This window comes from Hyperolius riggenbachi, chromosome 7 (assembly GCF_040937935.1).
Source record: "Hyperolius riggenbachi isolate aHypRig1 chromosome 7, aHypRig1.pri, whole genome shotgun sequence".
Taxonomy (NCBI): domain Eukaryota; kingdom Metazoa; phylum Chordata; class Amphibia; order Anura; family Hyperoliidae; genus Hyperolius; species Hyperolius riggenbachi.
The window spans coordinates 211,531,550-211,549,476 of record NC_090652.1 but is presented as its reverse complement, the minus strand read 5'-3'; the positions used below and the strand labels follow the sequence as shown (position 1 = coordinate 211,549,476).

The 17,927-nt window shown below is 42.0% G+C and overlaps 1 protein-coding gene across 2 annotated transcripts in view; it reads right to left on the bottom strand.

Annotated features, from left to right (window-relative positions):
• The window catches only part of BMPR2 (bone morphogenetic protein receptor type 2), a 209,525-nt gene that overhangs the window by 111,091 nt on the left and 80,507 nt on the right, over positions 1-17,927 (bottom strand). For both annotated transcript variants that reach the window (XM_068245113.1, XM_068245114.1), the window contains exon 2: positions 3,312-3,485. In XM_068245113.1, coding sequence (XP_068101214.1) covers positions 3,312-3,485 — 174 coding nt within the window. The remainder of the gene's footprint in view (positions 1-3,311; positions 3,486-17,927) is intronic.

The window sequence follows — 17,927 nt, the reverse complement described above, 5'->3', positions numbered from 1 at the left end:
CGCAAACGCGCCTCCTGCTGCGCGTTTGCGGTTTTCGGAAGCGTTTCGTCCTCAATGTAAAGTATAGGAAAAACGCAAACCGCTCTGAAAAACGCTAGTTCAGAGCGGTTTGCCAGGCATTTTTGTTACAGTAGCTGTTCAGTAACATCTTTTACTGTAACAATATGTGTAATCTGCTACACAAAAACGCACGCAAACCCGCTAGGTATGTTTAGAAAACCTCTCTAAACATACCTAGAATCGCTCTGAAATCAGCTCCCAAAACCGCTAGCGTATTGCGGATCTGCTAGCGGTTTTGGTGTGCACTGGGCCATAGGCCTGGAACACACCAGAGGAGTTTTTCTGAGCGGTTTGAGTTTTTAAATCTGCTGCTAATGTTATCCTATGTGTCTGTGCACACTGGAGCAATGAGGTTTTGTAAAAAAAAAACATAGCATTACATTGGGAAGAGCTTTTGAAACCTCTAAAAGCTCTTCCCAATGTAATGCTATGGGGTTTTTACAAAACCTCATTGCTCCAGTGTGCACAGACACATAGGATAACATTAGCAGCAGATTTAAAAACTCAAAACGCTCAGAAAAACTCCTCTGGTGTGTTCCAGGCCATAGAGTGACTAGTGTTTTGCTGATTGCCAGCAATTGGCAAGCATTGCCCTCAAGTGTAATCCAGCCCTAAGGCCACATACACACATCAGACCATAGTCTTTTGAAAATGAAAGATCACAGACCAATTTTACCCCCTTCCATGTAGTATGAGAGCCATACCTACACAGTCTATTCTATGGAGCTGAATTCCCCATCAGAAAAAAATCTTTGCAAGATGCTGCACACACAGATGCTGTACAGACACAAAAGATCTGTTCCTGCCAAAAATCCATTCCTGCAAATTGCAATGATAGTCTATGAGATCTGCAGATCATCATACACACATGATTTAACTGACATTCATCTGCAGATCAGATCCACCAGAATGGATTTTCAGATCTGCGGATTATTACTTGATCTGCAGATAAATGTCAGTTAAATCATGTGTGTATGATGATCTGCAGATCTCATAGACTATCATTGCAATTTGCAGGAATGGATTTTTGTCAGGAACAGATCTTTTGCAGATACTGATCTTTTGTGTCTGTACAGCATCTGTGTGTGCAGCATCTTGCAAAGATTTTTTTCTGATGTGGAGTTCAGCTCCATAGAAAAGACTGTGTAGAGTATGGCTCTCATACTACATGAAGGGTGGTAAGATTGGTCTGTGATCTTTCATTTTCCAAAGACCATAGTCTGATGTGTGTATGAGCCTTATGTGTAATGCTGCATACACACTTGAGATAAAAGTCTTTGGAAAAGGCAAGATCACAGACCAATTTTACCCCATTCCATGTAGTATGAGAGCCATACTCTACACAGTCTATTCTATGGAGCTGAACTCCCCATCAGCTAAAATCTTTGCAAGATGCTGCAGACAAAGATGCTGTACACATTCAAAAGATCATTATCTGCAAAAGATCTCTTCCTGCAAAAGATCCATTCCTGCAAAATGCATTCATAGTCTATGAGCTCTGCAGATCCTCATACACACCTTGTTTAACAGACTTCATCTGCATATCTCGCAATCATCTGCAGATCTGAAAATCCATCCTGGTGGATCTGATCTGCAGATGATCTGCAGATGATTGCCTGTTAAACAAAGTGTGTATGATGATCTGCAGATCTCATAGACTATGAATGCATTTTGCAGGAATTGATCTTTTGCAGGAACAGATCTTTTGCAGATAATGATCTTTTAAATGTGTACGGGCATCTTTGTGTGCAGCATCTTGCAAAGATTTTATCTGATGGGGAGTTCAGCTCCATAGAATAGACTGTGTAGAGTATGGCTCATACTACATGGAATGGGGTAAAATTGGTCCGTGATCTTGCCTTTTCCAAAGACTTTTGTCTCAAGTGTGTAAGCAGCATTAAGGTGCCCATACACTCGTCAGATTGGCAGCAGATAGATAAGAAATGCATCTGATGATCTATCTGATGCGTTTTTAGAACATTTTTTACCAGGATAGAATTCCAATAGATTTCAGTTTGAAATCTATTGAAATTCGATCTGATGGCATTTTTTTGCCATCAGATTTCCATTAAGGCCAATGCAAACTGATAAGCAATCTCATCAGATCGACCTACATTTTCCACCCAGCCAGTTCGATGGAAATCAATCGAAATCGATCGAAATCGGCCATCGATCGGTCGATTGGCCAACCGATTTTCAATCGATCAATCGATCGATCGATCGGGATCGATCGGTCGGCCAGAAAATCGGCTGAGTGTATGGGCCCCTTTAGACTAACAGTTCGGATTAAGCACAGATTGGCAAGGTTGGTGACAGGGTATTGGGTGGTTCGCTCTAGTTGTCAGGATTAGAAGGCTAGGGTTAGTTGTCAGGAAGGGGATCGGGCTAGCCAATGACCAGTGGAGAAGTGCCAAAATTATTGTTGATGCATAGTATTCACTAATGCAATAATTACCCATCCTTTAGGCCCCATTCACACTTGAGCGGGAATCGCACGATTCCCGCTCGCCTCAAAACGTAACGTTTAAAAAAAAAAACCCGGTAGCCCATGTAAGCCTATGGCAGCGTTTTCACTGCCGCGTTTGCAGTTAGCGTTAACTGCAAACGCATAACATACAGCATTTTGCCGGCAATTAGCGATCGCGATTAACATGCATAGAACCGCTAATCGCGATTGCTCCCAAAACGTGCAGTGTCCAGTGATTCTTCCGCACACACACACAAACACAACCGTCTAACAGTCACAGGTACTTTTGCTTCGCCAGTCACAATCACCCTTGAGCCGTGTCAGGCGCCACACCTGTTCCCCCTAATCTTCCTAATCTCAGCCTCAGCCAACACTCACACTGCTATAAACAGTAAAATGAAAACAAGATCTAAGTGGAAAGTACAGTATGCTTAAAAATGTAACGTAGTGCACACAAATGCAACGCACAGCTCTGAATGGTCTATTCAAAGTCTATGTGTTATGTGGTTTTAAAATCCATACAAATAATGTATATAAAGTGTGAAACAGCCTTTTCATTAGGTAGGGGGTGTAAGTAACTACTAATGTGGGAATATGATTGGTAGGTGCTATACAAAGAAAGCATGTGTTCAAAGCTATACATTTATCAGTGGCACATTATTATTATTATTATGATTAGTAAGATTAATTGAGAATACAGTACGGCCAGATGTATGGAATAATAGTCCATATGGAAACAGAAGCAAGAGATTATTTGCCAGTTTAATATTTTGCTTTTACTTGCCTTGCTTGATCAGATTGATTTCTCCCTCTCTAGTTTTTCCCCATAAGCCAAAGCAGGTGCTTCCCTTGGAACACTCCACAGTGCCATTCTCTGGGGATATCTGACTCTCGCTGACTCCTTGGTCCTGCTGGTTGGGATCTTTGTAGGCGCACAGACGCTCTTCACTCTGAGCAGCTGGAAAAGAGAAGCCAAAGATGAGATTAATCCACATGGGGGAGGGGAGAACAATCACATCTTCCACTACTACTGCAGCAAACACATAGCTGTCACCAACATACAACAAACTATGCAATTACTGGAAACGAATGACTTAACCATATTGCAACATTCATTACAGCTTATCTTTTAAAAATCATTAGATATGTGATTAAAATAATGCTACTTATCACTACTCATATGTAAATTCGCAAAATAGCATAAATACATTGCAAAAAACAAAAAACTACAACTTGAATCTGTGACAAAATGTATCTTATGGTGTTCCTATGGTGGCCCCTTCCCTACGTGTGCGCTGCTTGTAAAGCAGGTGGCCACCGCAATGCACGGCACTAGCATTGCTCTGCAATGTGGTGCAGAGTCCATATTTTATAATGAATGGGAGCGCACTGCATTTGTGCAAAATTGCATGCGACCATGCATTGCCTTACCATGCTGAATCAGGCAGTACAGTGGTAATGCCTTGTCTTGCAGTGCTGGGTACCTGGTTTGAATCCCAGCCGCAGCACTATCTGCACAGAGTTCACATGTTCTCTGCGTGTCTGAATGGGTTTCCGCTGGGCACCTTCAGGACAGTTAATGACATGACTATGTACTCTGTAAAGCGCTGGGGAAGATATCAGCACTATATAAATACTAAATAACAATAAAGCATGGTTGGAAACATCAAACAGTGCAGTGTATTTACTTATTTTGTCCTTTCATGTAGCGCATAGTGTGCGTTGCTGAAAACGCAACCAGCAACGCACAAGTGGGGAAGGGCCTTACAGATATCTTCAGTGTACATGTGCACACCTTTATTTTAAAAACTTGTTCCTTTTAATAACCAGACATACAGCATTGTCTGGTCTATAGTAAGGGGACACCAGCATTTGTGAAGTGCACTCTTGGAGCTGCACACCTATCTTGTTACAGTCATGCTTTAATAGGGGGATCTTGGATTATTTGGTCCTATGCCTTCCACTTGGTGCTACCCGTCTCCTGCTGTTAGTTGCATACGCTATTTTATTAGACCCTTCCCTGTCATCCATGCTGTCTCTGATTGGCAGTTATCACTGGCTCTACATCTCTTGTGGGCAGCATGGTGGTGTAGTGGTTAGCGTTCTTGCCTTGTAGCGCTGGGTCCCCGGTTCGAATCCCAGCCAGGTCAACATCTGCAAGGAGTTGGTATGTTCTCCCCGTGTCTGCGTGAGTTTCCTCCAGGCACTCTGTTTTCCTCCCACATCCCAAAAACATACAGATAAGTTAATTGGCTTCCCCCTAAATTGGCCCTAGACTATGATACATGCACTGCACGATACATACATAGACATATGACTATGGTAGAGACTACATTGTGAGCCACTCTGAGGGAACGTTAGTGAAAAGACAATATACTCTGTACAGCGCTGTCTAATATGTCGGCGCTATATAAATACTTAAAATAAAAAACTAAAAAAACTCGGAGGCAGTTGTTTCTAAGCCAGGGCTAGAGCTGTTGGTACTCTTCTTGTTTTTATACAGACTTATCCAAAATGTGCACTTATTGTATTGTTTGTGCTGGTTTCCGATTTCCCTGCATTGTTCTCCTTGATAAAGCAGTACTCTGTTGCCTCGAAACATTGGAGTATTTGATCCTTATGCAGCATTTAAAGGACAACCGAGGTGAAATGTGGCATGACGAGATAGACATGTATATGTACAGTGCAAAGCACACAAATAACTAGGCTGTGTTCCTTTTTTTCTGACTGAAAGAGTTAAACATCAGGTATGAAAGTGACAGTTTCTGTCCGGGTCAAGCCCGGGTCAGACTATTGTATAACCCTCTCTGATAAGTAATTACAGCCATAAAATACTTCTCTGTCAGTAAATTACTTCTGAGAGCAGGAAATGGATTAAAAGGGTCAATAATTCCTAGATTTGAGCTCAAGCATACTTTAGTGAAGGTGTTATTGAGCAAAGACAATGAAACAGTAAAAACTTAAAAACTAAATTTAAATATAAAATAAAACTGTGGAATACCTAAAAGGGTCATTTTGAGGAGAAGGAGGATAGATACAATAGTTTTTTTCCATAAGTTTATTTTCACCTCGGATGTCATTTAAGAATTTTAATTACTTCATGTGCCAATCCCCCTACCTGCTCCCATGTGAAATAGGCCTTACTAACACTGACAATATGTGAAACACATACAGAAATTACAGAAAAGAGAAGGGTAGAACAGTTCCCTAGCTGTGATTCTGATCCTTCATGCTTTCTTAGTCACACAGCATGGTCAATCATACAGTCAGTGGAGTCAGTGGAACCAGCCACTTGATCTGCATACTTATTCTGGGTCCATGATGCACACTGTTAAAGTCCGAAACAGGCTGTCTGCATGTGGGGTTGGTGTAGCTCTATACAGTTTAAAGGTATAGGCTTGCTATACACCAACAGTTCCGGATGTAAGCCTAGCTTCAGGGGCATAAAGAGATCATTTGCATATTCAGTGCATTGTGAGTAACCACAGATGTTCTCTTAAAGGCTGAATTATTGCAAATAAATTCTGTTTTAAGAAGTCAAAACACTAAACACTACTAATATGCTAAAAATGACTTTCTGCTTGCACGAAGAATAAAATAAATCTGCCCTTATAATGAATTTCCTTGAGGCTACATTTACAGTGGTGCGGCACAGCGTAATGGTTGCATAGTAACAGGGAATGCCGCACTGCAATACACCAATGCGACGTTCACAGTGTGGCTTGTGCAGTTTACCGGTGTGCAGATCTCACATTAATAGTGACAGTGAAGCATACTTTTCATTGACTGTATACTTCACCTTCACTGTATGCGACACAACGCACAGACAACGTGCAGCATGACTAAGCACGACTTTCCTGTTCCCTTGCATTCCTGCTTTTACAGGGTACAAAATGCAACACCTACTATGTTTTAACTTTATGCAACTCTATATTTATTATATGGTCCCTGTGCAATGGCTGAGCTTCTTATGGTCAAATCAGGTTAGAAAACTAAAATACATTTTCCTGTTAGCTCTGTAAAGAGAGGAACTAAAGAGACCAGTTATTTATCATCAAAATCAGCATTTCATATGCGTAAGCGTAACTGACAAATAGAAAAAGGAAAACTGTTCTAAAACAGGAACACATTATTACAGGATAGCAAGAAATGTTTTGCATTTGGCCCTTTAAATAAAAGTAGGCCGCAATAAGACACCATGGTGTGTGCGCGAAGTCACCTGATGACATTTCACTCTCGCTGACATGTATAATCCCAGAATACTCAGCTGTTCTAAGTACCATTGTAGGTCACTATTGGTACAGCCGAGCTAAAGCCTGCTCAGACTATGACTTCTCATTACACCACTCCCAATACAACCGGCCTAATATTCTGCCTAGATTTGACCAAAAGTGCAAATAATATCTATCCACAATAATACTGTCTATCTATCTAGCTATCTACCTATCTGTCTGTTTGCCTGTATCTATATCTATCTATCAGTCTAATCTATCTATCTATCTATCTATCTATCTATATATTTAACAAATAAGAACATGTTCAACATTACATTAAAGTTTTATAAGGTACCAAATACAAAAATATTATTCCACTATCTCCCACCAGAATGAAACGATCAATACAGTCTGCATGCTACAAGAATCAATAAGGCATAGGTCAGTTATTATTTGTGTAAAAAGAAAAAACAACAACCCTTCTTTCTTATCAGAAGTACTGTAGTATATATTATAGTAGAATGCAGTCAATTATTCAGGATACCCACTTTTACAGTAATTTTCCTAGGTTCAGCATCATGTTTCCTATATCTATATACTGCTGTATATTAAAGGGGACACTACAGCGAAAAACTGTAAAATTTTAAATATGTGCAAACATATACAAATAAGAAGTACAGATATTCCCGAAAAAGGACTTAAACAATGATGCTGGCCAGCTTCCCTGCTCGCTACACAGTTTTTTGGCAGTTGAACACCGGTATGGAATGGACGGAAAACAACTAGGAAAAGTATTGCACAGCGAGAAGGACCGGGCATCTGTCACTGAAACGCTTGTTTATTTATTTCATCTTGCTGCAAGGGGCATAGGTACAGGTATGCACTGGCATATTGTATAGCCAGAGCTTTACTCCTTTACGGGAAATAGGGGGGAAGGGGACACCAAGTGTTCAGTAGCACGAAACACTACTGGGGGGGGGTGAACTACTTAATAGTGTTTTGTGCTACTGAACACTTGGTGTCCCCTTTTCCCTCTATTTCCCGTGAAGGAATATAAATCTGGCTATACAATATGCCAGAGGGAGTTATGTGCCCATCACCCCCGGGACTGCCATTCCTACAGCATCCTTGGTTCACCCCCATGTTCCTCCAGTCCCTCTTCCTCGTGAGGCTCTTCTCTTACTGCCCCTTTGGAAGACTTTTAGTACAATGTTTACAGCCGGGTCAGGAGCCCTCCAGGATGTCCTAGCATGTATATTATAACTCTCTCCCCTGCCTTTCCCCTATCCTCAATCCTGGTAATCTAAGATCAATATATACCTGTTTGGAGTCTTTGCGATCAATAACGATCGTATTGGCTTTTCCAATTCTTTTGGGAGGGAATGTATCCCCAAAGATCTCTTTAGGTCACAGTTGCACCCACAAGCCTCTTTTAGAGGGGATTATGTAGGTTTTTAGAAAGTTTTTTTTTCCAATAAATAAACAATTGGTTTTATTGTAGAATGGGTAGAAAGAAATGTTGCCACATTAAGGTCGCATAGGGCAGATTGATATTTTGCACTCCCCCCACAAATGTACTCACTTGAGTGATGGTTCACACTACTTTGATCAAAAGTTACAGCAATATGCATGCATGCAATTATTTTTCACTAACCTGACAAAGCTTTATGTTTATGATATGTCACGCAACACAAGATTGTATGTAAAACACAATGTTCTGTTGTATGCAAAACACAATCTCCCATCTCCTTCACGATCTCGCCGCTGGACAGCGAGTCCCCGCCCCTCAACCTCTAACCCCTTTGTCACAGCTCCATCCACCAATGACGTGCGCTGAAGGTGCGGCTTGTGAAGTTTATACAGGAAGCCGCATAGCGCCATCCTTACACAGGACTTAGCACGTGAGCAAGTGCCAGTTTGGCGTGAAATGGCTGTAGTGCCGTCCAACCACCCCCCTGGTCACCCGAGCCCTGAACCCCAAGCACCCTCACCAACACAGGTTTGATTTACCTTTGTGATTGATGTGTATGCAATGTTTAAGTGGCAAGAAGATGAAATAAATAAACAAGCGTTTCAGTGACAGAAGTCCTTCTCGCTGTGCAGTATTTTGTACTGGCTCCTGAAATTCTGCAGAGATCACCTGGCAGGACAAAAGATGTCACCACCTGTGATAAGATTATGAATGTAAATCAGGGTGAGAAGATTTTACAGTTGGCAAACAGTAAATAAATAATTTATAAATCAATATTGTAAGAAAGAAAAAAAAAAAAAGCAATTTAATTTATTTTCACTACAGTTCCTCTTTAATACTGAGTTGCATTATACAACCTGCAGAGTAGACATGTAATTATATAAACTAATCATTACAAATGTGAATATTGATCACTGGGAGAATACAAAGCCCAGACTAAAACAGCACATGTATACCTGTACAAGTTGTACAGGTATGTTTTTCTATAGACTTGCATGATAAGTGTGTTTACACTTGCAAGCACACCTATCCTTTTGCTCATACCTCCCCCTCCTGGACCAGAACCAAGAGACCAATTTCACTTTCAACCACAATGGCCGTCTGCTTATGGTATGTAAACACTAAAGGGGGCCATACACTGGTCGATTTCAGCCATCGATCGATTCTATAGAATTGATCGATCGATCAGACATCGATTCTTTCAAATTCCCAGATCAATTGATTTGCGGCCAATTTCGATCGATTTGATCTATCTGACAGGATGGAAAATCTAGGTCGATTTACTGCTGGAAGCAGATCGATGGCCCATAGAGTTGCATTGGATCTAATGGTGCAATAATGCATTTAGATCGATTTCCCATAAGATTTCATTCTGAAATCTAGTGGAAATCTGTTCCTAGTGTGTGACACACATCAGATAGATTCCTGTCAGATTCGACTTGACATCCATCTGACAGAAATCTGATGGTCGAATCTGCTGCAAATCTATAAGTGTATGGCCATCTTAACCACTTTACCCCCGGCGGTACGAATTTCTCTGCCCCTTTTTTCCCTCCTAAAAAACCAGGGACGGAGAAATCCGTACCTTCCGCGCTCCCGCCGCTGTCCGCGCTACCGCCGCTCGTGCGCGCGCACCCGCCGCTCGTGCACGCCGCCGCCCGCTTGCCCGGAGATCAATGAACGGGAAAATCCATTCCCGTTCGTTGATCTAAGCCCCCGCAATGATCTGCTGCTTCTTTCAGAAACAGCGCGATCATTGTGAGTCTCCCAGCCTCCTACTGCTTCCTGTAAGCGTCCTTCCGGTCGCTTACAGGTCGCATGGAAACATACTCACTGTGGCCATCTTGTGTCCAAATAGTAAACTACACCCTAATGCATTTTACACATACAAATAAATTGTTTTACATAATAAATTAACTCATTACCTCCCACACTCCCCAATTTTTTTTTTTTGTAATTTAAAAAAAAAAAATATATATACAATAAAAAAAAAAAACATAAATAGTTACCTTAGGGACTGAACTTTTTAAATATTTATGTCAAGAGGGTATAACACGGTTACTTTATAAACTACGGGCTTGTAATTAGGGATGGACGCAAAACTGAAAAAAATGCACCTTTATTTCCAAATAAAATATTGGGGCCAAACATTGTGATAGGGACATAATTTAAACGGTTTTATAATCAGGAATAATGGGCAAATAAATTTCATGGGTTTTAATTACAGTAGCATGCATTATTTAAAAACTATAATGGCCGAAAACTGAAAATAATAATTTTTTCCCACATTTTTTCCTATTTTCCCCATTAAAACACATTTAGAATAAAATAATTCTTGGCATAATGTCCCACCTAAAGAAAGCCTAATTGGTGGCGGAAAAAACAAGATATAGCTCATTACATTGCGATAAGTAATAATAAAGTTATAGACGAATGAATGGACGGAGCGCTGAAAGGTGAAAATTGCTCTGGTGGTCAGGGGGTAAAACCCCTCAGTGGTGAAGTGGTTAAGAAAGATTATTTAAATATATAAATGTAAAACTATGCCAATCACATATGAGAGACATGACTGGCAATGACACAAAATCAGTCTCTAATAGGACTCACAGATGTCTGTGTATGATTATGAGCACTAGAATATCGATTTAACTTTGAGATAGTGGCAATTTGTCCATGGCAGATACAGGCATGGTGAGACAGCTTTTAACATTCCAGACTGATCTCACTGATCAGTTGTGTAGTAGTAATTTCTTCTTCAGATACTACACAATGATGTACAGATCAAGACATATCAGAAGACAGTGATGTACCTTAGTGCGGCCAACACAGTCCCCATTCACATCTACAGTGAGTGGAGAATAGTACACACCAACAGCACTTCCAGGCACAAAGATCTAGCTTTATGGACCCTTCTCTCCCTGAAGTATCTTCATCCCTAAGATCTAAAATGTACAAGGAATACCAAGATACCCCGAAATATGGCAACATAACTATAAGAATCAGTGACTTTTCATAGGCAGAGTACCATATGAGTTTGGCAACATGGAAATGAGGTATAAGATGGCTGGACATTCAAGTAAACCATGAAATGACCATTGTTCAGGCTTGGCTGTTTATGGACCTGCGTATATATCGTGCCTTTAGGACGAGTACATGGCGCCTCGGGGCCAGGCAGTTTGGCACAGGGCGAGCGAAATGACAGCTCTCGATGCTGCCGCTAAACTCTGAGTTGGTGTTAAATACTATTCCTCCTCCAAGTTGCATTGATTCGTAGGGAGATGTAATACGGGGTCTGGCAGCCGCCAGAGCCCCGAATTACCGTTATGTGGGGGCATACAGCATAGCACTGCTGCTATGATGGGACCCAGCTTTTGCGAATGCTGATCAGCGCCACACACCGAAATAACCTGCTTAGTTTAGGACAACCTCTGGCTAATCCTATTGGAGGGAGAAACTGCATTTTCCCTGTGACCATAAAGGCTGGTACACACAAAGTAATTTCCCATCAGATCGACGGGTCGAAACAATGATTTCCAGCATGTCTGATCTGCTCCCGATCGAGAACAGGATCGAATTTGTTCAGTACTGCTCTGAAAATTCTTCTTGATCTCAAGCAGATTGGACATGCATTAAATTATTGTTACAGCTTGTCGAGCTGACGGGCAATTGCATCATTCAAGCCTTTACCTCTTTAATTGGAAAGAATGGCCACTCTAAACCAATCCTGCCATGCATATCATGGAAACACTTTTCATAAGGTATCTTTTAACAGTGAAATCAAACAGATCTGACTGTCATCTGAATGCATCAGTGGTGATGGTGCAAATATGTATGTATAAATATGCAGCCATAGAAAAAAATACAAAATAGAAGGTTCAGTGGGCCGATGATTTCATTAGGAGTCACTGGGCCAGATTTATTACCCACAGTTTTTTCTTCTAAAACTGTTCTAACCAGCAGAAGAACAGTTCTGCATGATAATAAGAAACTTCCCAAAGCCTATGTAATAGCGGCAGTTTAGCGTGGATTTCCAGAGCTCCACTACAGTTAAGAAAAGTACAAATCCATTCCTTAACTGCTGCAGATTAAAGCTACATACACACGGGGGACAACTTTCCCCCTTTGCATGGAGACTAGAGACCAGGCAGCGACAGCTCCCTGGCAGCGACAGCTATACACATGTCTCGCCAGAAAGGCAGAAGCTGTCTGTGAAGGGAGCATCCCCCGGCCGGATGCTCCATTCACTCTCCTTTGTCTCCTGTCGCTAGTCCGCATACACACGCAGTACGCGTGGCGGACTAGCGACAGTTGCAGTGACAGCTGTTGCCGGCGATTGGCCACGTCAATCGCCTGGCGACAGCTCTGACTGGCGACAGTTCGTGGTGCGCGCCTCATATACACGGGGACCTGTCACCGCAACGTACGCGTGCTACGTGTTTGTGGCGACAGTTGTGCCCCGTGTGTATAGGCCTTAAGAAATGCTCATTAGCAGTTCTACAGACAGTGCAGGCTAGATGTGATTTGTGAAGGGCTCCTCCCCCTCACTCAGAGCTTGCTGACAGCAGGTGTGTTGGTTACCTCAGCAACAGCAATTCCCCTTACACACTGCACTGCCTGAGAGACCTTCCTAGCTCATTCTATTCCTTACAGTTTAAGAAGGAATCTGCACTATCTAGTGATTTTTTTAGGATGTCTGAGACAGTTCTGCACGGATTTCTAAAAACCTACCAATATTTTGTCTCAGACACTCTTGATAAATCTGGCCCACTGTTCTTGCATCTAATATTGGCATTAGGCTCTGCTTGAATTATTGAAGATGAGTAAACCTTGACCAGTCTATTATTCAAGCCCTGTTCTGTAACAGATTGCACATATTTAAACTTTAATATGTAGTCTTGGCTGTATCCTTCAGGAACATATGGTTGTGTTATCACGTGGCTGGAAGACTAATACAAAATGCTATGCGCTATGCAGAAATTACATGTGGCTACTAAATACTCCTCATGTTGTCATCTGTTCATTATAGAGATACCCAGCAGCAATGGTTCTACTGCTATGTAAAATGCCTTTATCAACTATAAGTATGTATGAGAAAAATGTGCACTATGGTGATTAGTGCAGGTGAGGCCGATACTGGTTGCTCAGCTAGAATGACTTTTGACAGGCTAACATATGTATGTGATTTTCAATGGGAGATCCACAGATCATTGTCCATATAAAACCTACACGTGAATATCTGGGATACTCATCATGCAAAGCCCAATAGGTTTATTGTGTTTAAGCACTTGAAAGACTGTAGGCTTATACCCCCCTAGTGACCAGGCTATTTTTTTACAATTCAGGGCACTGCAGCTTTAAGAGCTTGCTGCAGGGCCGTACAACTCAGCACACAAGTGATTCCCCCCCTCCTTTCTGCCCACCAACAGAGATTTCTGTTGGTGGGGTCTGATCGCTGCTGCCATGTTTATTTATTTTTTTATTTGTGTTTTTTTTTTTAAATAAATATATGTATTTTTTATTAATTTATTTTTTTCACCCTCCCTCCCTCCTACCGCCAGCCAATGACAGGGATCGGCTGTCATAGGCATCAGCCTATGAGAGCCGATCACTCTTGTGCCCCCCCAGGGGACAGCCAAGTGACACGGCTGTCCCCAGTACAGCGCTGCTGTAGATCGCATCGCTGTGCAATGTAAATAGATGGTGGTTTCGCCGTCTAACAGTCTCCTAACAGCAATCACTCACTCACTGAACAGAAATGATCCATTATGGGAGTTCCTTCTTGCTCACATGAAGCTGAATATTTACCAATCCTTTCTGTTATAAAAAGGCAAATTAATATTTTGCAACGCTTTTTGCCTGATTGTAAAGTCACCTCAGAAGCTAGCCTGCTTGACTTCCTAACTATCCATTTAGAAAGAATAATACAGTTCTTTGTCTGACAGACAGCAGCACTCCAAGTTTCAGTGATGTTTGCTTTTTAGAATACTGTGGAATGACAAGTGAACCTTTGACCTTCATGTTACCAGTGACCTAGATAAAGTGTACAACCATTCCTGGAGAGATAATGCCATGTTTACACAACATGTGACAGCTGCCCCCTCTGTTTGACAGAACCATACTGATGGCAGCCAGGTCAGCTCACTACATGCAAAGTTCACATGTGTATTCACAAATCTCTGCTGTGATTCCATGTACAAAGCTTCTACAAAGTCATGTCACTAACTGTCCCTCAAAGGGGCTCACAATCTAGTCCCTACCATAGTCATATGCCTATGTATATATTGTGCAGTGCATGTATCATAGTCTAGGTCCAATTTGGGGGGAAGCCAATTAACTTATCTGTATGTTTTTGGGATGTGGGAGGAAAACGGAGTGCCCAGAGTAAACCCACACAGACAAGGGGAGAACATACAAGCTCCTTGCAAATGATTTTATGATCATTAGAGATACTATTATTATTCATAACTATAATTCTTGTGGGCGTAGGTGTATGCTGTACCTATGTAACATGTAAGCAGTAGGAATTGGGTTTTATATGCTCTATTGCTAATGACCAGGTATGGTCAATAAGATGCAAATAATTCTGGTTTGATGCAGAATCATGTAAGTCCCCCTCCCCCACCAACCAATCACTGTGATCAGCTGTCATAGGCTGCAGCCTATGACAGCCGATCACCTCTGATCCCCTGGAGGGGACAGCCATATCCCCTCCGCTCACCTAGTGGAGATGCGCATGCATCAGCTCGCACGATATCCTGCACTGCGAGCCCCAAGGACCTTACGCCCATCGGCATGATGCGGTCGACAAGCAGTTAAAGAGAAACCGTGACCAAGAATTGAACTTCATCCCAATCAGTAGCTGATACCCCTTTTTACATGAGAAATCTATTCCTTTTCACAAACAGACCATCAGGGGGTTCTGTATGGCTGATATTCTGGTGAAACTCCTCCCACAGGAAACTGTGAGGACCATGGTCCTGGCAGTTTCCTGTTTGTGAACCTCGTTGCATTGTGGGAAATTTCCAACTGCCAAAAAAGCAAGCAGCAGCTACTTACAATGACATCACCTGCCAGCAGTAAAAATGTCACCATTAAATAAATGTCAGAATGTAAATCAGGGAGAGGAAAGCTTTTACAATGGCCAAACACTGACTAAATCATTTATATATAATTGTAAAAATGAAGCACTTTTTTTATTACATTATTTTCACTGGAGTTCCTCTTTAAGCTCCCATGAACTACAGAAAAGACACATAACATTCATCGATAAATCCCAGGCACCCCCACTGTGCCTCGGAGAGTTCAGTGGGCACCCAACACTTGAGTTTTTTTCTACTGCAAAAAGAACTAGCTCCTTAAAATCTCACTGGCTCTTTAACTGGACTGATTGGCTTTTGAATTCAATAATTATAATTTATCCACTACTCTATAGAGAAAGAAGCTGAATATTATAATATACACACAAGGTATAGGAGGGAGTATAAAGTATTCAGACCTTAGAGACAAATTAACTAGTAATGATGAACTGGTATGTAGCAGTTTCAGCTTCCCCATGCTTAGAAGAACAGAAGTGATTGGTTCCTTCTGGGAAACGTAATTTTGTATCAAATGTACAAGAATGAAACAGAGTTTATCAACTGCAGCTTTTACTTGTCCTTTACAGAGACCAAACCTGAATGTTTAACAAGTAACTGAATCTGAATAATCTTGAAATATTTATAATTGCCCAGTTCCCATTGGATTATATTGGTGTTTGAACTAATATAAAATAGCTAGGCATGGAGAAACTATTAGCATGAGAAACAAAAAACAAATCTGAGATGCAATCTGAGAGTTCTTCTGCACCTGCGCAGAACGCTCCAAGCCACGTGAGTGTGACTGTGAGCGGCGCAGCCGCGCACTCGCACAGAAAATCCTGAACTGGCGAGGTCAGCACCTGCAACGGAGGGGACCCCGGGACACCGGAGCAGTGGCGAGGGATATATTCTCACCTGCACAGATCGGGACTCGATCCCTCAGGGGACAGTTCTGGGCAAAGTTCCATACACACGTGCACACTAGCCTGTTCTGTTGCTATTGAAGAGGCAGAGAGAACAGCCACCTCAGCTGAGAACTACCTAGAGCTCATTCACACAGAAACAGTGTCAACCTAAGGATCAAGCATGATCCTTATGGACAAAACTGATTGTGCGTGTGTACACACCATAAGTAGCCAAAACTACAGCTCGGCTTGTCTACTCCCATGTAATGAGTCCCAAGCCCTCCCTTCTGATGATTCATGCTTTCAGGTTTGTGACCTCTGTAGACAGCAGGAGTCATCACAGGAGAGGAGAGGAGCAGTGATCATGTGGAAATCAGTACAGTAGAATCACTTTATAGTAAACTCCAAGGGACCTGGCCAAGTAGTTTACTAAATCAGGATTCATCATACATTGCATGTTCACAAAGGCGCATGGTCTGGACCTTGCCACAATAGCCACAGGTTTACTTTATCAGTTTATGGTACTCTAAAAAGATTCTACTGTATAAGCACCATCAAGCATGCTGCAGGAGGCTCCACAACATTTGGTATCATTTTGCTAAGCTATTAGATAGTACATTCAAATCTGTGGCAAGAGATGGACTTTAAAGAGAATCTGAAGCAATTTTTTTTGTTTTGTTTTATACTTCAGACATGTTTCCTAATGTATTTTAAAATGTTCTGCCGCATTCCCACGGCAAAACGAGCAATCCTGTCCCCAGAAATGATCTGTTCTCATACCACAAATGCTTCCAGGAAGAGGTAGAGCTGTTTACCCAAGCTCTGCCTCTTCAACTGTCCATCGCCGCCTATCCTCTCCTCTGTCCGCCCCTTCTAATTACCGCAGTGACCGCAGAGCGCTCGCCTACTCAGCTGTGTGCAACCAGAACACCCTGCTCCAAGACCATTACTATATTTGGAGCAGAATGGCACGCACAAGCCTTCCCGTTCCTCTCACAGTCCCCTCGTTCCAATGTTATCACCTCGTTCCAATCTGCCGCTGTGGGAGGCTTCGGAAGTTATTGCTCTTGAAGACAGGCTCCGTACTGCACATGCATGCGCACAAGAGAGTGCACTCGCCCAGGCGCAGTACAGAGCCACTCGTCTTCGGGAGCACTCGGGCGCCTGAAGGAATTTCCGAAGCCTCCCACCACAGAGCATTATTCGACCAATTGGTTGAATACCGCTAAAGGGGGTGACAGCGCTGGAACAAGAGGACCAGAAGAGGAATGTGAAAGCTCTATAGGACCCAGAGCCTTCCCTTTTTTTTAGTTTGGTTGACATTTACTTTAAATGTTCAGTTAATAGATGTCAAAAGCCTGCTGTCGCCACCTGTGTCATATCAGATCATTGCAAGGATTGCTTATTGAAATAGAAAGAAAAATGTTGCACCTCCGGGGCTGTACATGACTACTAATTTACTAATTTTTTAGCGATTTTCTATATTTGATTTGAAATGGTTGAAGTGCCAACTTTTGCCATGTATAAGCAGACAACTTTTAAAAGAGAGCTGTATCACAAAGGTTCTCCACTGCTCTCCATCCATCATACTTTATGGCCACGTAGCAAACCCTATCTTACGCACCTATGGCTGAAGCCTGTGTTTTTTTCACTACTGCTGTGGTAGAGCAGAGACTGCCTTATCTTTCTAGGATAGCAGAGTTCATGGACTTTAGACCTCATCTGTCTCCTGAT